Raw genomic sequence first — 22,880 nt, 5'->3', positions numbered from 1 at the left:
CTCCATCTAATATCCTATGGAATTTTCCCCTCTTGTTCTACTTATTATTCCTGTTGCGGACAAGACAAAGTAGTGAAACAAGATTATCATTACTTAAATTTCCACTATTTATTCTACCTGACATTTGGGCTATTTCTTGGAATAAAGTTGATCTATCCATCCAGCGGCATGACAAACCAATAATTTGTCTTCCAATTAGAGCACCTACTCTGATGCCTTTTACTGTCAACCTAACTCAGAATAGGCTTGAATTATTCTGAGTTGAGAGATACTATACCTGTCATAAGTGCAAAACAAAATGCTTCAGTGAGTTACAATAGAAATATTTTGCTGAAGGCCCAATGCACACAGGTAGAACAGAAGAAACATTATTCAGCATTTGCCCTGACAACAAAGCAATTATTACTTTGTCAACTATGGTGAGGATCTAATTTCGTAAGACTCGGCAACTCTACTCATCTTGAGGGTAGCACATCTGTTCAACTTAAATAATGCAGAATCTTTCAATAAGACTAATTCAATTTACATTGCGAAAGAGACATCCTGGGTGGGATTCTCCGCCGGCGGGATGCTCCATTTTGAAGGTGCCCGGGGGTTTCCCGACGGCATGGGGCTGCCCCATAATGGGAAACCCCATTGGCTGGCTGGGGTAATGGAGCATCCCGCCGGCGTGGCGAGGCAGAAATGTGGCACGGCGGGGAGGAGCATCCCACCCAGTGTTTAAAAAAAAAAAAGAATATCCAGCCAAATAGTTTTAACTAAAGCAGCTCTCTCTTTCTCCAACACCTATCCCTGGTTGTTCAGTTGCCCCCATTAACACACCTGCTTTCTCATATATTGCCACCATTCCAACACTTCATCCCTCAATGGCACCATTAATACTCCCCTTTCTCTCATGTTCCACGACAAATTTGTCCAAATCTTCTTTCCCCAACCCAACTCTAGTCTTCTGCCCCACCTCCTCTGCCCCCTTTCTAACCATATAATTCTGTATATTTCTACCCTGCTTCAGTTCTGCAGAAGGATCATTTGTATCCGAAACATTAATTTTGTTTATTTCCACAGTTACAGCCAGACCTGTTGAATTCATCTAGCATTTTCTGTTTTTAAAATCAGATTTCTAGCACCACAGTATTTTGCTTCTATGTTGGTTCTGCTTCTGGAAAATATATTTTCCAGGTGATGCACTGGTACTCACTGATATAAAAACAGCTTGAATGCTGTAAGTAACAACTTACCTAAAGTTAGTTGGTAATGCCCAAGCCTACAAAAAGCCACTTGGTTGCTACCATGCTAACTTACACTTTTGAAATAAGAAACAAAAGGACTTAGCTGGAAGGTAGATCTGCGCAAGTGGAGTAAGGAAAAAAATAATATTTTTAAAAGGGGTTTTTAATTTTAAAACATACTGCACATTGTGCATTCTCACTGGCATTGTGCATTCCCACTTTGTACACTGGCATTATTTGTCATTTTAGTGTACAGATTGGTATGTTTTGGATTCATTCCGATTAAATATTAAATTAAACATGAGCTATACTGTAGATATCCACTTACACTATGTTTCTCAATCAGAAATTATTTGACCACACAGAAAATATATTTACCAAATTTAAAGCTTATCATCCATTTCACTAACCAGTCCTATGCTACAGAGATTTGTACAATGTTTTCCATGCATTTTCTGCAAGGTGGACATTAATGTGAAAGCTCTGTGAGAATACATTTTCACCAGACTAATTCATTTCCTCTGGCATTTCAATCATGAAGGCCCACCTTCTCAATCTTTCCCCTCACCCGAGGTGTGGTGATCCTCAGGTTAAATAACCACCAGTCAGCTCTCCCCCTCAAAAGGGGAAAGCAGCTTATGGTCATCTGAGACTATAGCAACTTTCCTTGGTTTTTATTAATTTTCCTGCAGGTTGCTGGCTGGGCGAGCATGTATTGCCCATCCCCAATTGCCCCCGAAAAGGTGGTGGTGAGCCACCTTCTTGAACCACTGCAGTCCAACCATCTCTGCCAGAGGTTTGCGGCTTGGAGAGGAATTTGTAGGTTCTGGTGTTCCTATTCATCTGCTGCCTTCCTCTTCCAGGTGGTAGAGGTGCTGCCAAAGGAGCCTTGGTGAGTTGCTGCCGTGTATTTTGTAGATGGTACACACTGTTGCTAATGTGCAGTGGTGGAGGGAGTGAATGCTAAAGGTGGTGGATGGAGTGCCAATCAAATGATCTATGTCCTGGATGGTGTCAAGCTTCTCGAGTGGTGTTGGAGCTGCACTCAAAAGAAAATGAACAAAGAATACAGCACAGGAACAGGTCCTTCGGCCTTCCATGCCTGCGCCGATTATGTGTCCTAACTAAACCAACCGCCTGTCCTTCTATACCCCGTCTGTTCATGTGCCTATCCAGATAGGGCTTAAAGGTCGCTAACATATCTGCCTCAACCACCTCACTTGGCAGTGCATTCCAGGCCACCACCACCCTCTGTGTAAAATAACTTACCCCGCACATCTCTGCTGAACCTTTCCCCCCTCACCTTGAACTTGTGCCCCCTTATAATTGTAATTTCCACCCTGGGGAAAAAGCCTCCAACTGTTCACCCTATCCTTACCCCTAATAATTTTATAAACTTCTATCAGATTGTCCCTCAGCCTCCATCTCACTAGGGAGAACAATCCCAGTTTATTCAATCTCTCTTCATAGCTAATACCAGGCAACATTCTGGTAAACGTTTTCAGTACTCTCTCCAAAGCCTCCACGTCCTTCTGGTAGTGTGGGGACCATAATTGGAACAGTATTCCAAATGTGGCCTAACCAACGTTCTATATAACTGTAACATTATTTTCGAGCTTTTATACTCGATACTCCGTCCTGTGAAGGCAAGCAATATGCTTTCTTTACCACCATTTCAACCTGTGCTGCCACTTTTAAGGACCTGCACGCCCAAATCTCTGTGGCTCTATGCTCCTGATGGTTCTGCCATTTATTTAATAGCTCCCACCTGAATTGGACCTACCAAAATGCATCACTTCGCATTTGTCCGGGTTAAATTCCATCTGCCTTTTCTCTGCCCAATTTTGCAGCCTATCTTTATCCTGTTGTATTCTCTGACAATCTTCATCACTATCCGCAACTCCTGCAATCTCAGTATCATCTGCAAACTTGCTAATCAGACCCGCTACATTTTCTTCCAAGTCAGTTATATATATTACAAAGAGCAGAGGTCCCCTGCGGAACACCACTAGTTACAGACCTCCATTCGGAAAAACACTCTTCCACTGCTACCCTATCTTCTATAGCCAAGCCAGTTCGGAATCCATCCAGCTAGTTCACCCCTGACCCCAGCAGAATTCACAATCTCAGACTTGCTCTTGAAGCCATTGTATTTATGTGGCATTTATGTGGCAAGTCCAATTCAGTTTCTGGTCAATGGTAACACTCGGGATGTTGATACAAGGGGATTCTGTGATGATAATGTCCATAAATGCAGAGGACAGATGGTTAGCTTTTCTCTTACTTGAAATGGCTACTGCCTGGCATTTGCGGTGTAAATATCACTTGCCACTTATGGTTGAAAGGACTGAAATCTCCAGATACCACAACCTTCCTTTGTGCCAGGTATGACTCCAAACAGCTGATTCCCATTGATTCCAGTTTTGCTAGAGCTCCTTGATGCCATACTCAGTCAAATGCTCCTTGATGTCAAGGGTAGTCACTCACTTCACCTCTGGAGCCTTGATAGCAAGGTTCATCTCACCTCTGGAGTTCAGCTCTTTTGTCCATGTTTGGACCAAGGCTGTAATGAGGTCAGGAACTGAGTGGCTCTGGCAGAACCCAAACTGAGCATCAGTGAGCAGGTTATGGCCGAGTAAATGCTGCTTGATAGCACTCTCAAACAACACCTTCCATTCATTTTGCTGATTGAGAATAGACTATTGGGACAGTAATGACTGGACTGGATCTTTCCTTTGTGGACAGGACGTACCTGGGAATTTTCCACATTGCCGGGTAGATGCCAGTGATTTAGCTTTACTGAAACAACTTGGCTCGGGGCATGGCTAGTTCTGGGCACAAATCTTCAGTACGATTGCCAGAATGTTGTCAGGACCCATAGATTTGCAGTACCCAGTGCCTTCAGCCGAAACTCGATTTCATGTGAAGTGAATTAAATTGGCTGGAGCACCTGTGATGCTGAGGACCTCAGGAAGAGGTTGCTTCACCCTTGTCTTTTGGGCTGGTGTGCTGGCTCCACCATCATTGAGGATAGGGAAATTTGTGAAGTGTCCTCCTGTTTAATTATCCACCACCATTCATGACTGGAGATGGTAGGAATGCAGAGATTTGATTGTGGATCAGGAAGATCTGCTGTTTAGCATGCTGTTTGCCACGCAAGTAGCCCTTTATTGTAGCTTCACAAGGTTGATACCTGATTTTCAAGTATGCCTGGAGCTGTTCTTGGCATGCTCTCCTGCACTCTTCATTCAACCAGGATTAATGCCCTGGCTTGATGGCAGAGTGGGACATATGCAGGGCATATGAGATTCCAGCTGAATACAATTCTGCTGCTGATAGGCCATGGGCACAGATACCAAGTGTGGACTGGCTAGATCTGTTTGAAATCTATCCTATTTAGCATGGTGGTAGTGCCACACAAGACGATGGAAGGTATCTTTTTTTTTTTAAATTAAAAAATAAATAAATTTAGAGTACCCAATTCTTTTCTTCTAATTAAGCAGCAATTTAGTGTGGCCAATTCAGCTTTTCTGCACATCTTTTTAGGTTGGGGCGAAACCCATGCAGACATGGGGGAGAATGTGCAAACTCCACACGGACAGCGACCTGGGGCCAGGATCAAACCTGGGCCCTCGGCACCGTGAAGTACTAACCACTGCGCCACCATGCTACTCCTGATGGAAGGTATCCTTGATGTGAAGATAGGACATCATCCTCACAAGGACTGTGTGGTGGTCACTCCTACCGATACCGTCATGGACAGATGTATTGAGACGTTTAGCTTGGCGAGGGTGAGGTCAAGTAGATTTATCCCTCTTGCTGGTTTCCCTACCAACTGTTCCAGACCCAGTCTAATAGCTATATCCTTTAGGTCTCGGCCAGCTTTTTCAGTAGTGGTGCTACTGAACCACTGCTGGTTATGAACATTGAAGTCCCTCATGTAGGGTACATTGCCACCTTCAGTTCTTCCTCCAAAATGGTAGGTGGTATTCAACAGAAGATTTCCTTATTTGGCCGGTTACCTGATGCTGCGAGATTTCATGGATTGAGAGTCAATGTTGAGGATTCCCAGGGCAACTTCCTCCTGACTGTATACTACTGTGCTGTCACCTCTGGTGGATCTATCCTGCTGGTGGGACAGGGCATACCCAGGGGTGGTGAAGGTGGTCTCTGAGACATTGTCTGTAAAGTGTGATTCCATGAGTATGACTGTATCAGGTTCTTGTTTGTCTTGTCTGTGGGTCAGCTCTCTGGTGAAAATTCCCCTTCACCATAAACTAAGCTGTACTGGGAAAAGGCAGTGACATCTGTCTGCAGGAAAAATTAATACAAAGAAAGAATCTATCACATTCTTGAAGTTGCTAGTCCTTGATTATAGGTGGCTGGCAAGGTGAACAATGGCAAATCGCTGAAAGCAGATCACTACTCCCAACTGGAGCACAGAACTCAAGTAGAATCTATAATTAACAGACAAAGAACGCAGGGATGTATGCCCTTCTCTAGAAGAAGATAGACAGCAAAACATTTAAGCTTAAAACACAGCACTCATATTTTACAACCACTCAGCAAAATAAATAATTTACATACAAACAATTCAGAGTACATAAATCTATTTTTGTATTGCAGATCAAAGTTCAGGGACGGGATTCTCCAGCCTCCCAGCCTTGTGTTTCTCGGAGGCAGGAGGTGGTGCACTGTGCGCTGGCGGCGGGATTCTCTGCTCCCGCCACAATCAATGGGAATTCCCATTGAAGCCACCCCCCCCCCCCCCAAGCCAGGAAACCCATAGGTGGGATGCGCTGCTGGCAGGACCAGAGAATCCCGCCGTCAACAAAAGGCTGGAGAATTCAGGCCCAGGGGTGCTAATTTTGTTCACTGTTTCTTCCCCCCCACCACATCCTCAGGAATGTATAATTTGTAGGTACTGCTGGATACAGAGTGTCTTACAGACAGTGATAACATTTTGATTTTGTTGGCAAGGTATCCCGTTGTCAGTTTGATTGGACCATATTTCTGTGCTATATCAGTGTTGTCCTGAAGGGGACATTTATTGTGATGAATAACATCCTTATTGGTCTCTCAAAAAAGGCCTAAAATATTTCCCAGCCACTTTCAAGGTATAGTCATTGTTGCATAGGCAAATTCAGCTCCATGTTTTCTTACAGCTAGGTCCCCAAAAACAGCTGAGAGATAAATGACTATTTAACCTGCTTTGGTGGCATTAATTGAATGATAAATGCTGATCAGGACACCAAGAAATCTCACCTGCTCGTTTTCAAACAGAGTACAGAATCTTTCCTATCCATCTAAGTTGGCTGAATCAAAAGATGGCACCTTGACAAGACAGCACTCACTCAGCACTGTTCTGAAACACATACCAAGATTATATGCTTTCCTTCGTATTTCCAAACTCCATTGCAGGTTCAGACAGAGTTACTGAGCAACATTAAGAGTTACCAAGGTGTTAAAAGTTAAATATTAGATCACCTCATCCTTATACAAAATACATCACCAGGCACACAGTTGCAGCTTTCATTCTTAATTTCTCCTTCCAGATCAGCAAGTGGTGTTGGAATATAATTGTAGAAATAATTTTAAAAACATGTTCTCCTGCTATGGGATATAGAAGAATTAAATATTGAAATACAGCTTATCAGATGTTGTATTTAAACACATACCTGGTGTACACAAACAAAGTACCTTCTACATCGGTCTTCTCCTAGAAAAGAAAATAGTACAACAAAGTTCAAGTTTAGCCATCAATGACAAAACCCTCCACAATTCTGAAATAAACTATTTATTTTCACCTGCAGAAATTACCTCCTGTATTACAGGTCTTAGTACTGTAAATCCATGAACTACCCAAGAAATTCTTCAGAACTATTGTGGACAAACAATAAGAGCATAATGGTGGCTTATCACCTGGGACAATCATTCATCTTGGATTCCTCTCAATTATGAGGTTTACTACCTCTCTGCATGCTACTCAATGCAGCACGATAGTCCACCCTTTCAAAGTGGTAATGCTTTCTGCGAATAACCTATGCTAGCAGCCAAGGAGTTGTCAACAGCCTCCCCCATCAAGCCTCTTGCTGAAAGGAAACCACAGAAATGGTGGTAAAATCACAGGATAGAATCATAGAATGGTTACAACACCAGAGATGACCATTCAGCCCATCCTGACATTCTGCAAGAGCAAATCAACGAGTCCTAGTCCCCAACCCTTTACATGTAGCTCGGAATCATTTTTCACCAGATCAGCACGGTAGCTCAGTGGTTAGCACTGCTACCTATGGCACTGAGGACTTGGGTTCGATCCCGGTCCCGGGTCACTGTCTATGTGGAGTTTGCACATTCTCCCAGTGTCTGCAAGGATCTCACCCCCACACCCAAAGATGTGCAGTTAGGTGGATTAGCCGTGCTAAATTGCCCATTAACTGGGGGGAAAAAATTGGGTACTCTTTAAAAAAATGTTTCATTCATTGTTTTTCACCTCTTCAGGTGCTTATCCAATTCCCTTCTGCTCTGATCTTGTTAGGAACCGGTAAAGTTTAAAGAGGTATCCAAAAAAAAAAAACAGTAATTAATTGACAGAACAACGCCACATAATATCACTACTTTAAATAAAAATAAACTTTTGTACATCAAATATAATTAAACAATGTCACCAACAAGAGTTCCTATATCGTACAAAATCTTTAAGGATCATTCAGCTTTCCTGGGGCCAACTCAAAAGTAGATCACTGCTCTCTGAAATTTACTCTGATTTCTCTTGTTCCAGCTATTCCCCAAAGTACAAATTTCATGGGCATCCTTCCATTATCTTTTGGCTCAGCAACCCTCCAATTTCTTTACTGATCTCATGGCTCTGGATTCCGCAGCTCAAGCAAACATGGGTCTCTCAGTGACACTTGCATACTTGTTTAAAACATCAGAAAACAGTCTTGGTTTCCAATAGCCCTCGTCTATGGTTTCAAACTGTAACCAAGCCCTCCAAAACTCCAACTGAAACTAGGTTAACTGCCTGTAACTGAGGATTACAACAGGTTTTTTTTTAAGCTTCAAGCTCAATAAATCTTCCAGTCATTTTCTGCCCTCATCAATTTGTCTTATACTGTACTGAATACCAGCTCCCAATTCCTGGCTGTGATAGATCTAGCATTTACCTCACTTCAAACATAGGCCTGGCTTTATCTCGACTTTCACGGAGGTATAACCTCCATAAGACCCAAAGCTAACACAGTCTCAGCTGCTTTCCAAACATTGACTGCTGGCCATGTCATAAATAAATTCAGAGATAACTCAAAACAATGAAATCTCACTATGTTCCACCCATCTCCATGGCAATGTGACATATATAGAACATAGATAGAACATAGAACAGTACAGGCCCTTCAGCCCACGATGTTGTGCCGGCCATTTATCCTAATCTCAGATCAACCTAACCTTCACCCCTTCAATTTACTGCTCTCCATGTGCCTGTCTAAGAGTCGCTTAAATGTCCCTAATGACTCTGACTCCACCACCTCTGCTGGCAGTGCATTCCACACACCCACCACTCTCTGTGTAAAGAACCTACCTCCGACATCTCCCCGATACCTTCCTCCAATCACCTTAAAATTATGTCCCCTCGTGACAGCCTTTCCACCCTGGGGAAAAGTCTCTGGCTATCCACTCTATCCATGCCTCTCATCACCTTGTACACCTCTATCAAGTCACCTCTCTGCCTTCTTCGCTCCAGTGAGATAAGCCCTAGCTCCCTCAACCTTTCTTCATAAGACATGCCCTCCAGTCCAGGCAGCATCCTGGTAAATCTCCTCTGTACCCTCTCCAAAGCATCCACATTCTTCCTATAAGGAGGTGACAATATTCCAAGTGTGGTCCAACTAGAGTTTTATAAAGCTGCAGCAAAACCTCACGGCTCTTAAACTCAATCCCCCTGTTAATGAAAGCCAACACACCATACGCCTTCTTAACAACCCTATCAACCTGGGTGGCAACTTTCAGGGATCTATGTACGTGGACCCCAAGATCCCTCTGTTCCTCCACACTTCCAAGAATCCTGCCTTTAACCCTGTATTCAGCATTCAAATTTGACCTTCCAAAATGAATCACTTCACATTTATCAAGGTTGAACTCCATCTGCCACTTCTCAGCCCAGCTCTGCATCCTGTCAATGTCCTGTTGTAACCTGCAACAACCCTCAACACTATCTACAACTCCACCAACCTTCGTGTCATCGGCAAACTTACTAACCTACCCTTCCACTTCCTCATCCAAGTCATTTATAAAAACCACAAAGAGCAGAGGTCCCAGAACAGATCCTTGCGGGACACCACTGGTCACCGATCTCCGGGCGGAATACTTTCCATCCACTACCACTCACTGTCTTCTTTCGGTCAGCCAATTCTGTATCCAGACAGCCAAATTTCCCTGTATCCCATGCCCCCTAACTTTCTGAATGAGTCTACCATGGGGAACCTTATCAAATGCCTTACTGAAATCCATATACACCAGATCCACTGCCCGACCTTTTTCATTCATTTTCATTTCAATGTTTCTCGTCACAACCTCAAAGAATTCAATGAGGCTTGTGAGGCATGACCTGCCCCTCACAAAGCCATGCTGACTATCTTTCATCAAACTATGTTTTTCTAAATAATCATAAATCCTATCGCTCAGAATCCTTTCCAATATTTTGCTCACCACAGACATAAGACTGAGAGTCTGTAATTCCCGGGGATTTCCCTATTCACTTTCTTGAATAGGGGAACAACATTCACCTCCCTCCAAACATCCGGTACTACTCCAGTGGAGAGTGAGGACGCAAAGATCATCGCCAATGGCACAGCAATCTCCTCCCTCGCTTCCCGTATAACCTTGGGTATATCCCGTCAGGCCCAGGGGACCTATCTATCCTGATACTTTTCAAAATTTCCAGCACATCCTCTTTCTTAATATCAACCTGTTCGAATCTATTAACCTGGTTCACACTGTTCTCATGGGCAACAAGGTCCCTTTCTCTAGTGAATGAAGCAAAGTATTCATTTAGGGCCTCCCCCATCTCTTCAGATCTCGGCACAAGTTCCCTCCACTATCCCTCTGAAAACAGCGGGGGAGCTGAGTGAGCCGGGACAGTGAAAACAGCGCGAGAGGTGAGTGAGCCGGGACTCTGAAAACAGCGCGAGAGGTGAGTGAGCCGGGACTCTGAAAACAGCACGAGAGGTGAGTGAGCCGGGACTCTGAAAACAGCACGAGAGGTGAGTGAGCCGGGACTCTGAAAACAGCGCGAGAGGTGAGTGAGCCGGGACTCTGAAAACAGCGCGAGAGGTGAGTGAGCCGGGACTCTGAAAACAGCGCGAGAGGTGAGTGAGCCGGGACTCTGAAAACAGCGCGAGAGGTGAGTGAGCCGGGACTCTGAAAACAGCGCGAGAGGTGAGTGAGCCGGGACTCTGAAAACAGCGCGAGAGGTGAGTGAGCCGGGACTCTGAAAACAGCGCGGGAGCTGAGTGAGCCGGGACAGTGAAAACAGCGCGAGAGGTGAGTGAGCCGGGACTTGGAAAACAGCGCAGGAGCGGAGTGAGCCGGGACTTTGAAAACAGCGCGGGAGCTAGGACTCTGAAAACAGCGCGAGAGCTGAGTGAGCCGGGTCTTTGAAAACAGCGCGGGAGCTGAGTGAGCCGGGACTCTGAAAACAGCGCGGGAGATTTAAAAAGCGCGGGAGCTGCGAGTCGGAGCAGAGATTTTGAAAGATCGCGGCCTAGTTTCGGGAGCCGTTCGGAGGAGGAGGAGCAGTCTCTGTCAGGGAGAGAACCTGAGAACATCTAAGACACTCAGAAGGTAAGAAGGTAAGTAAGTGATTTTTACTCATTTTTATTTTTATACCTTTTTCAAATTGTGTGTGTCAGGGGGAAACTGAAGTGACATCACAGAAAAGCTGTGGCCTGAGTGGCTGGTTGGGAATCTACACTAAATTAAAAAAATTAAGCATTGATAACTAATTAAACATAATTACTTAATTATAATTTAGAGGGATATCTAAGCCAGAGATCGGAGAGTACTATATTTAGCTTTCGCATTTCTATTAGAAATCTAGTGCTAGGAAACAGATAGTTAACAGTAACTTTGAAAATTTTTAAAAAATATATATATTTTTTTAAATTTAAATTTAAATTTAAATTAATTGACGCAATGTCAGTTAGAGGGGTGCAGTGCTCTGACTGTGAGATGTGGCAGGTCCGGGAGGCTTCCAGCGTCCCGGATGGCTTCATCTGCAGAAAGTGCACCCAACTGGAGCTCCTCACAGACCGCATGATTCGGTTGGAGCAGCAATTGGATGCACTTAGGAGCATGCAGGTTGCAGAAAGCGTCATAAATCACAGTTATGTAAATGTGGTCACACCCAAGGTGCAGGCAGAGAAATGGGTGACCACCAGAAAGGGCAGGCAGTCAGTGCAGGAATCCCCTGTGGTTGTCCCCCTCTCGAACAGGTATACCCCTATGGATACTGTCGGGGGGGATAGCCTATCAGGGGAAAACAGCAACAGCCAGAGCACTGGCACCACGGCTGGCTCTGATGTTAAGAAGGGAGGGTCAAAGCGCAGAAGTGTAAGAGTAATAGGGGACTCTATAGTCAGGGGCACAGATAGGCACTTCTGTGGACGTGAAAGAGACTCCAGAATGGTATGTTGCCTCCCTGGTGCCAGGGTCCAGGATGTCTCCGAACGGGTAGAGGGCATCCTGAAGGGGGAGGGCAAACAGGCAGAGGTCGTTGTACATATTGGTACTAACGACATAGGCAGGAAGGGGCATGAGGTCCTGCAGTAGGAGTTCAGGGAGCTAGGCAGAAAGTTAAAAGACAGGACTTCGAGGGTTGTAATCTTGGGATTACTCCCTGTGCCACGTGCCAGTGAGGCTAGAAATAGGAAGATAGAGCAGCTAAACACGTGGTTAAACAGCTGGTGTAGGAGGGAGGGTTTCCGTTATCTGGACCACTGGGAGCTCTTCCGGGGCAGGTGTGACCTGTATAAGAAGGACGGGTTGCATCTAAACCGGAGAGGCATAAATATCCTGGCCGCGAGGTTTGCTAGTGTCACACGGGAGGGTTTAAACTAGTATGGCAGGGGGGTGGGCACGGGAGCAATAGGTCAGAAGGTGAGAGCATTGAGGGAGAACTAGGGAAGAGGGACAGTGTGGCTCTGAGGCAGAGCAGACAGGGAGAAGTTGCTGAACACAGCAGGGCTGGTGGCCTGAAGTGCATATGTTTTAATGCAAGAAGTATTACGGGTAAGGCAGATGAACTTAGAGCTTGGATCAGTACTTGGAACTATGATGTTGTTGCCATTACAGAGACCTGGTTGAGGGAAGGGCAGGATTGGCAGCTAAACGTTCCAGGATTTAGATGTTTCAGGCGGGATAGAGGGGGATGTAAAAGGGGAGGCGGAATTGCGCTACTGGTTCGGGAGAATATCACAGCTGTACTGCGGGAGGACACCTCAGAGGGCATTGAGGCTATATGGGTAGAGATCAGGAATACGAAGGGTGCAGTCACAATGTTGGGGGTTTACTACAGGCCTCCCAACAGCCAGCGGGAGATAGAGGAGCAGATAGGTAGACAGATTTTGGAAAAGAGTAAAAACAACAGGGTTGTGGTGATGGGAGACTTCAACTTCCCCAATATTGACTGGGACTCACTTAGTGCCAGGGGCTTAGACGGGGCAGAGTTTGTAAGGAGCATCCAGGAGGGCTTCTTAAAACAATATGTAGACAGTCCAACTAGGGAAGGGGTGGTACTGGACCTGGTATTGGGGAATGAGTCCGGCCAGGTGGTAGATGTTTCAGTAGGGGAGCATTTCGGGAACAGTGACCACAATTCAGTAAGTTTTAAAGTACTGGTGGACAAGGATAAGAGTGGTCGTAGGATGAATGTGCTAAATTGGGGGAAGGCTAATTATAACAATATTAGGCGGGAACTGAAGAACATAGATTGGGGGCGGATGTTTGAGGGCAAATCAACATCTGACATGTGGGAGGCTTTCAAGTGGCAGTTGAAAGGAATTCAGGACCGGCATGTTCCTGTGAGGAAGAAGGATAAATACGGCAATTTTCGGGAACCTTGGATGACGAGAGATATTGTAGGCCTCGTCAAAAAAAAAAGGAGGCATTTGTCAGGGCTAAAAGGCTGGGAACAGACGAAGCCTGTGTGGAATATAAGGAAAGTAGGAAGGAACTTAAGCAAGGTGTCAGGAGGGCTAGGAGGGGTCACGAAAAGCCATTGGCAAATAGGGTTAAGGAAAATCCCAAGGCTTTTTACACGTACATAAAAAGCAAGAGGGTAGCCAGGGAAAGGGTTGGCCCACTGAAGGATAGGCAAGGGAATCTATGTGTGGAGCCAGAGGAAATGGGCGAGGTACTAAATGAATACTTTGCATCAGTATTCACCAAAGAGAAGAAATTGGTAGATGTTGAGTCTGGAGAAGGGTGTGTAGATAGCCTGGGTCACATTGAGATCCAAAAAGACGAGGTGTTGGGTGTCTTAAAAAATATTAAGGTAGATAAGTCCCCAGGGCCTGATGGGATCTACCCCAGAATACTGAAGGAGGCTGGAGAGGAAATTGCTGAGGCCTTGACAGAAATCTTTGGATCCTCGCTGTCTTCAGGGGATGTCCCGGAGGACTGGAGAATAGCCAATGTTGTTCCTCTGTTTAAGAAGGGTAGCAAGGATAATCCCGGGAACTACAGGCCAGTGAGCCTTACTTCAGTGGTCGGGAAATTACTGGAGAGAATTCTTCGAGACAGGATCTACTCCCATTTGGAAGCAAATGGACGTATTAGTGAGAGGCAGCACGGTTTTGTGAAGGGAAGGTCGTGTCTCACTAACTTGATAGAGTTTTTCGAGGAGGTCACTAAGATGATTGATGCAGGTAGGGCAGTGGATGTTGTCTATATGGACTTCAGTAAGGCCTTTGACAAGGTCCCTCATGGTAGACTAGTACAAAAGGTGAAGTCACACGGGATCAGGGGTGAGCTGGCAAGGTGGATACAGAACTGGCTAGGCCATAGAAGGCAGAGAGTAGCAATGGAAGGATGCTTTTCTAATTGGAGGGCTGTGACCAGTGGTGTTCCACAGGGGTCAGTGCTGGGACCTTTGCCCTTTGTAGTATATATAAATGATTTGGAGAAAAATGTAACTGGTCTGATTAGTAAGTTTGCAGACGACACAAAGGTTGGTGGAATTGCGGATAGCGATGAGGACTGTCGGAGGATACAGCAGGATTTAGATTGTTTGGAGACTTGGGCGGAGAGATGGCAGATGGAGTTTAATCCGGACAAATGTGAGGTAATGCATTTTGGAAGGGCTAATGCAGGTAGGGAATATACAGTGAATGGTAGAACCCTCAAGAGTATTGAAAGTCAAAGAGATCTAGGAGTACAGGTCCACAGGTCATTGAAAGGGGCAACACAGGTGGAGAAGGTAGTCAAGAAGGCATACGGCCTGCTTGCCTTCATTGGCCGGGGCATTGAGTATAAGAATTGGCAAGTCATGTTGCAGCTGTATAGAACCTTAGTTAGGCCACACTTGGAGTATAGTGTTCCATTCTGGTCGCCACACTACCAGAAGGATGTGGAGGCTTTAGAGAGGATGCAGAAGAGATTTACCAGAATGTTGCCTGGTATGGAGGGCATTAGCTATGAGGAGCGGTTGAATAAACTCGGTTTGTTCTCACTGGAACGAAGGAGGTTGAGGGGAGACCTGATAGAGGTATACAAAATTATGAGGGGCATCGACAGAGTGGATAGTCAGAGGCTTTTCCCCAGGGTAGAGGGGTCAATTACTAGGGGGCATAGGTTTAAGGTGAGAGGGGCAAAGTTTAGAGTAGATGTACGAGGCAAGTTTTTTACGCAGAGGGTAGTGGGTGCCTGGAACTCGCTACCGGAGGAGGTGGTGGAAGCAGGGACGATAGTGACATTTAAGGGGCATCTTGACAAATACATGAATAGGATGGGAATAGAGGGATACGGACCCAGGAAGTGTAGAAGATTGTAGTTTAGTCGGGCAGCATGGTCGGCACGGGCTTGGAGGGCCGAAGGGCCTGTTCCTGTGCTGTACATTTCTTTGTTCTTTGTTCTATCACTGATCGGCCCTACTCTCACTCTGATCGTCCTCTTATTTCTCACTTAAGTGTAGAACGCCTTGGGGTTTTCCCTAATCCTTCCCGCCAGGGCTTTTTCATGCCCCCTTCTAGCTCTCCTCAGTGTATTTTTGATTTCCTTCCTGGCTACCTTGTAACCCTCGAGAGCCGAGTCAGATCCTTGCTTCCTCAACCTTCGCAAGCTTCCTTCTTCCTCTTGACTAAAAGCTCCACTTCTCGTCATCCAAGGCTCCTTCACCTTACCATTCCTTCCTCGTCTCAGTGGGACAAAACAATTCAGCACTCGCAGCATGTGCTCCCTAAACAATCCCCACATTACTGTTGTGCATTTTCCCCAAGAACAATTGTTCCCACTTTATGCTCCTCAGCTCCTGTCTCAAAGCAGTATAATTTCCCCTCCCCCAATTAAATACCTTCCTATACTGTGTGTTCCAATCACTCTCCATGACTATGGTAAAGGTCAAGAATTGTGGTCACTGTCACTGAAATGCTCTCCCACCGAGACATCTGACACCTGGCCTGGTTCGTTGCCGCGCACCAAGTCTAATATGGCCTCCCCCCTAGTCGGCCTATCTACATATGGAGTCAGGAATCCTTCCTGTACACACCTGACAAAATATGCTCCATCCAAACCATTTGCACTGAGGAGGTTCCAGTCAATATTAGGGAAGTTGAAGTCACCCATGACAAAAATTCTGTTACTTCTACACTTTTCCAAGATCTGACACCCAATCTGTTCCTCTATCTCTCTGCTGCTTTGGGGGGTCTATAGAAAACTCCCAATAAAGTGACTGCTCCTTTCTTGTTTCTGACTTCCATACTGACTCAGTAGACAAACCCTCCTCAACTATCTCCTTTTCTGCAGCTGTGGTGCACTCCCTAATTAACAGTGCCACTCTCCCCTCCTCTTTTACCTCCCTCCCGATTCTTCTTAAAACAGCTAAACCCCGGAACATCTAACAACCATTCCTGTTCCTGTGAAATCCATGTCTCCGTAATGGCCACAGCATCGTAGTTCCAAGTACTGATCCATGCTCAAAGTTCATCTCCCTTATTCCTGACACTCCTTGCATTGAAACAGACACACTTTAACCCATTCCACTGAGTGCAACTTTGCCCTATCAACTGTCTCTCCTTCCTCACAGACTTGCTGCATACTATTTCTGCCTGTTCAACAGCTACCCTATCCTCTGATCCATAGCCCTGCTTCCCATCCCCCTGCCAAACTAGTTTAAACCTTCCCGAAGAGCTCTCACATACGTCCCACCCAGGATATTGGTGCCGCTCCAGTTTAGGTGCAATCTGTCCTTCATGTACAGAGAGTGCAGCTTCCCCAGAAGATATCCCAATGATCCACATATCTGAAGCCTTCCCTCCTGCACCAGCCCTGTAGCCACATGTTCAGATGCACTCGCTCTCTGTTCCTTGCCTCACTTGCACGTGGCACCAGTAGCAATCCTGAGATCACTACTCTGCTTGTCCTGCTCTTTAGCTTCCAACCTCACTCCCTAAAATCACTTTTTAGATCCTCATCCCTTTTCTTAGCTATGTCGTTGGTGCCTATGTGCACCACGGCTTCTGGTTGCTCCCCCTGCCCCTTAAGAATCCTGTGGACTCGATCCGAGACATCCCTGGCCCTGGCACCCGGGAGGCAACATACCTTCCAGGAGTCTCGCTCGCGACCACAAAATCTCCTATCTATTCCCCTAACCATTGAGTCTTATCACTATTGCTTTTCTATTCTCCCCCCTTCCCTTCTGAGCCACAGAGCCAGACTTGGTGCCAGAGACCTGGCCGTTAGGGCCTTCCCCCGGTAGGTCATGCCCCCCAATAGCATCCACAACGGTATACTTGTTTCGAAGGGGAACGGCCACGAGGGATCCCTGCACTGTCTGCCCGTTCGTTTTCTTTCCTCTGACTGCAACCCAGCTACTCCTGTCCTGTACCTTGGGTGTGGCTACCTCCCTGTAACTCTTCTCTATTACCCCTTCTGCCTCCCGAACGATCCGAAGTTCATCCAGCTCCAGTTCCCTAACCCAGTCTCTGAGGAGCTGGAGTTGGGTGCACTTCCCGCAGGTATAGTCAGCGGGAACACTGGTGGTATCCCTCACCACCCACATCCTACAGGAGGAGCACGCAACTGCCCTAGCCTCCATCCCCTCTTACCTTACAGAATATAGCTGCCCTGTGGACCAACTGGAACTCCACCCTCCGACTCTTCTCCCAGTCAGCTGCACTCTCTGTAAACTCCCGGCTCCCTTCACGCTCTTTGAGAAAGTGAAATGAAAGGAGCACCTAACCTAACTCCCTAAGTCACCAAACTCTCACTTTTGCACTCAAATTCAGCACTCCCTCAGTCTCCAAACTCTCACTATAAAACTCAAATGCACCCAAATTCAGCACTCAGTGCAAACAAAGTTTGCACTGTCGCTGGCTCACCTTTATACTGTGACTCTAGCCTCTGAAAACTGGCCTAATCCAATTAACAAGCTCCAGCTGCAAGTAGAACCTTTGTTTAAAGCGGATTGAAAATTCACCTTCTTCTAAACCAAACAGCAACGTTTAAGTTAATTAACTAAATGAAAGAAAGACAAGACTTCAGATAAAAATGAACCCTTAATATCCCTGGCACCAAACTCTCACTATAACACTCAAATGCACCCAAATTCGGCACTCGGTGCAAACCCAAATATTTGGCCTGTTCTCAGGCACAAATGCAGCTTAACCCACTTTTGCTTCCAAATATTTGTGGGAATAATTTATCCTCATGAATAACTTATCCTTTACTAGAAAAACTGCAAATATCATGTCTCTAGTTCTTTAGCTAAGTAAATCTACCTGCCATTTATGGTCATACTTTGCATGTGAACACTACTATCTGAAAATTCCCCTCAAAGTCACTCACGATTCACTTTGAAATCTGTTCAAGTTCCTTCACTGTTGCTGGGTCAAAATCTTGGAACTCCCTCCCTAATCACACAGTGGGTGTACCCAACAGCACAGGGATTGCAGAGGTTCAAGAAGGCAGCTCACCACCACCTTCTCAAGGGCAGCTAGGGATGGGCAATAAACGCTGGCCTAGCCCATGACGCCCTCATCCCATAAATGAAAATAAAAGCTGTCAATCTCTTAACATGGCGACAGCCTTTTAAATGCAATAAACTTTGAGCTTGTTTGAGTTGCATTCATTTCAAGGCTCCTTTTGTCAGGTTCTAGAACATAGAACATACAGTGCAGAAGGAGGCCATTCGGCCTATTGAGTCTGCACCGACCCACTTGAGCCCTCACTTCCACCCTATCCCCGTAACCTAGTAACCTCATCTAACCTTTTTGGACACTAAGGGCAATTTATCATGGCCAATCCACCTAACCTGCATGTCTTTGGACTGTGGGAGGAAACCGGAGCACCCAGAGGAAACCCACGCACACACGGGGAGAACGTGCAGACTCTGCACAGCCAGTGACCCAGCGGGGAATCAAACCTGGGACTCTGGCGCTGTGAAGCCACAGTGCTATCCACTTGTGCTACCGTGCTGCCCGATATCTGCTTCTCAACCAGATGCAGTTTAAACTTTAATTTCTAAAACCAAAGATTATATCCTGAAACATATAAATTCTGAATTAGATATTCATAACACTTCTGAAAGCCACAATTGAATCTGCCCGTACCACACTCTCGAGGAATGCATTCAAGGTTCTAACCAATCGCTGCGTAAATTTTTTTGCGTCATGACACTATTCGTTCATTTGCCATTCACCTTATATTAATGTCCTCTAGTTCTTCACCCTTCCAGAAATTGGAATAGTTCTCTCTATTTACTCTGTCTCGACCACTCATGATTTTGAACACAGCTATCAAATTTCCTTTCCAACTTTGTTAACAGCCAAGCTTCTCCAATCTATCAGTGTTACTGAAAAATGAGGACATACATGGAAACAATGAGTTCAAAAATGAGTCGTTTTCTAAATTTATTAAAACGAGTTCCCTAAAAATGTTGACAAACTTTCAAAATATTCTCCCTTTAGCTGCTAAATGGTCTTCAAATTTCTCATGAACCTAGTCACAAAGAACAAGGATTATACCTGTCCAATTTATACAGAATATTGCAAGTGTCAATTGTTTCATTCAATTACAAATCTGGCTGGGATCAGTGTCCTGGCACATTTGTATAACTAGGCCTAAAAGAGCTTTTCACTAAAAGGAGGGGTAGGATTTAGTTGAACAGAAATAAGAAAAAAATGAAAGCAACAGTGTAGTGTGGCAATTGAATCAAAATCCTGAAACTCCTTTCCTAAAGCACTGTGGGTGTTCCTACAACACATGGACTGCAGTAGCTCAAGAAGGCAGCTTACCACCAACATCTCAAGGGCAATTAGGGATGGGCAATGATTGCTCACTTACCCAGCGACACCCACATCCCATGAACAAATAATAAAAAATAAATTTGGCAAGGACAAGCAAAGTGGGGTAGATAATAAGAAATAAGGGTACCACGAGCCCGGTGGTGGCCACAATGCTAAGGATCTGGGGTCAGTGGAGACGGCACCGGGGTGCAATGGGAGCATCGGTGTGGTCCCGATCAGGGATAACCACCGGTTTGTCCCGGGGAAGATGGACGGGGGGTTCCAGAGCTGGCATCGGGCAAGGATTGGAAGAATTGGGGACCTGTTCATCGACGGGACGTTTGCGAGCCTAGGGGCACTGGAGGAGAAGTTCGAGTTACCCCCGGGAAATGCCTTTAGATATATGCAGGTGAGGGCTTTTGTGAGGCGACAGGTGAGGGAATTCCCGTTGCTCCCGGCACAAGAAGTTCAAGATAGGGTGATCTCGGGTGTATGGGTCGGGGAGGGCAAGGTGTCGGAAATACACCAGGAGTTGAAAGAGGGGGAAGCGCTGGTAGAAGAGTTGAAAGGTAAATGGGAGTAGGAGCTGGGGGAGGAGATCGAGGAAGGTCTGTGGGCTGATGCCCTAGGTAGGGTTAATTCCTCCTCCTCGTGTGCCAGGCTCAGCCTGATACAATTTAAGGTGGTCCACAGAGCGCACTTGACGGGGGGCGAGGTTGAGTAGGTTCTTTGGGGTAGAGGACAGATGTGGAAGGTGCTCAGGGAGCCCGGCGAACCATGGCCATATGTTTTGGTCATGCCCGGCACTGGAGGGGTTCTGGAGAGGAGTGGCAGGAGCAATATCTCAGGTGGTGAAAGTCCGGGTCAAGCCAAACTGGGGGCTAGCAATATTTGGAGTAGTGGACGAACCGGGAGTGCAGGAGGCAAAAGAGGCCAGCATTCTGGCCTTTGCGTCCCTAGTAGCCCGGCGAAGGATCTTGCTAATGTGGAAGGAGGCAAAGCCCCCCCAGCCTGGAGGCCTGGATAAATGATATGGCTGGGTTCATAAAGTTGGAGAGGATTAAGTTCGCCTTGAGAGGGCCTGCGCAGGGGTTTTACAGGCGGTGGCAACTGTTCCTAGACTATCTCGCAGAGCGTTAGAGGAAGGTCGGTCAGCAGAGCAACAACCTTGGGGGGGGGGGGGGGCCTGCCTGGGAGGGTGGATGAGCAAGAGGTAACATGAAGGGTTGGGGAAACTGGCATGTACGGGTGAGGGCCAGTGTACAAAGCTGTGTAAATATATCATTTTGCCATGTATATATCTTGCTCGGCGCGATTTCTCGTTTTTTTTTGTTACCGGGTGGGGGGGGTTATTGTTTGTAAGGGAGAAAAATTGTGTTAAAAAACTTTAATAAATATATTTTTTTTAAAAAAAGAAATAAGAGGTGCAGGCCATTTGGCCCATCAGCCTGCTATGCCATTGAATAAAATCATGGCTTATCTCATTGAGGCATTAATGCTACTTTCTTGCCTGTCCGTCGTAACAGCGAGTCCTCTAAAGTTCCAGAAGGGTATTCCAAGTTTTGGATTTATTATCCTAGACAAGATCCCCATTGCAACCAGGTTGATCTCTAATCACCTTGAGTTATAGCTTGCAGTTTGGATTCACCTTCAGAAATAGTACCAGGCTCAGGTTAAAAAAAAGTAATATTGATAATAGTTTGAAAACAAACAAGAGGGAAGAGAGTTGAGGAACTGTCAAAAATTATGCTTTAGGCACCACAGATAAAGATGACAAAGTAATTAAACTGGAAGCGAGAAATAACAAATGAGAGAGTGAAATATTAGAGCTGAAGGGGAGTGATCCAAATAAGCCTTGTATACAGAAATGCATGGAGTACATAAGAACAAACCATAAGCGCAAATTCAACTGAGTATGGTTTGGTAACCTTTAGTGAGACTTGGGTGCAAGATGGACAGGACTGGGAACTAAATACACTAGGTTATATGGTCCACAGGAAAGATAGGGAAAATGGCAGATCGAAAGGAATAGTTTTAGGCGATTAGGATGAAATCACTTTAATGGCAAGAGAGGAGATTTTATGAGTAGAATTTTAAAAACTGAAAAGGATTTAAGACAGTAGTGGAAGCTGTGCATTGGCCACTGGGAGCAGCTGGGAAGAAGTGACAGAATGTGTAAATGTAAAGAGGAGTCAGGGTGTAGGCATCGCTGGCTAATCTAGCATTTATTACACATCCCTAGTTGCCCTGGAGAAGGTGATGTCCAGCTCCCTTTTTGAACTGCTGCAGTCTCTGTGGTTCGGGTACACACTCAGAAACAGTGCTGTAGGAAGTTCCAGAATTTTGACCCAGCAACAGTGAAGGAACGGCAATATATTTCCAAGTCAGGATGATGAGTGGCTTGGAGAGGAAATTCCAGGGGGTGGTGCTCCCAAGTATTTGCTGCACTTGACTGTATGGTAGGTTATGGGTTTGCAAGGAGCCTTGGTAAGTTCCTGCAGCACATCTTGTGGATGGCACACTGTTGCCACTGTTCAGCGGTCAGTGCTGTAGGGAGTTCCAGAATTTTGACCCAGCGACAGTGAAGGAACGGAACGGCAATGTATTTCCAAGTCAGGAAGATGAGTGGCTTGGAGAGGAAATTCCAAGGGGTGGTGTTCCCAGGTATTTGCTGCACTTGACTGTATGGCAGTTTATGGGTTTGCAAGGAGCCTTGGTAAGTTCCTGTAGCACATCTTGTGGATGGCACACACTTGCCACTGTTTGGCAGTGGTGGAGGAAGTGAATGTTTGTCGACGTGGTACAAATCAAGCTGCTTGGTCCTGGATGGAGTTGGGCTTCTTGAGTATTGCTGGAGCTGCACTCATCCAAGAAAGTGGACAGCATTCCATCTCTGGTTAATGGTAAGCCCCAGAATGTTTATAGTGGGGGTTTCATTGATGGTAATGCCATTGAATGTCAAGGGACGGTAGTTCGATCCTCTCTTCTTGGAGGTGGTCATTGCCTGGCTCTTGTGTGGCACAAATGTTACTTCCCACTTGTCAGCCAAAGCCTGCATATTGTCCAGGTATCTCTGAAGCAATCCATGCACAAATGCAGCATGAGTCGTCGCAAATGGTGCTGAACTTTTGTGCACTCATCATACCTGACCTTA

The 22,880-nt window shown here is 45.8% G+C and overlaps 2 protein-coding genes across 4 annotated transcripts in view; one reads left to right on the top strand and one right to left on the bottom strand.

Annotated features, from left to right (window-relative positions):
• The window catches only part of cacna1db (calcium channel, voltage-dependent, L type, alpha 1D subunit, b), a 1,216,201-nt gene that overhangs the window by 34,618 nt on the left and 1,158,703 nt on the right, over positions 1–22,880 (top strand). The gene's annotated exons all lie outside the window — the stretch shown is intronic.
• The window catches only part of dcp1a (decapping mRNA 1A), a 127,903-nt gene that overhangs the window by 98,662 nt on the left and 6,361 nt on the right, over positions 1–22,880 (bottom strand). For all 3 annotated transcript variants that reach the window (XM_072472495.1, XM_072472496.1, XM_072472494.1), the window contains exon 2: positions 6,908–6,948. In XM_072472495.1, the coding sequence (XP_072328596.1) occupies positions 6,908–6,948 (41 nt within the window). The remainder of the gene's footprint in view (positions 1–6,907; positions 6,949–22,880) is intronic.

The sequence above is a fragment of the Scyliorhinus torazame genome, chromosome 13, assembly GCF_047496885.1.
Source record: "Scyliorhinus torazame isolate Kashiwa2021f chromosome 13, sScyTor2.1, whole genome shotgun sequence".
NCBI lineage: Eukaryota > Metazoa > Chordata > Chondrichthyes > Carcharhiniformes > Scyliorhinidae > Scyliorhinus > Scyliorhinus torazame.
This window is presented reverse-complemented; position numbering and strand designations above follow the sequence as displayed.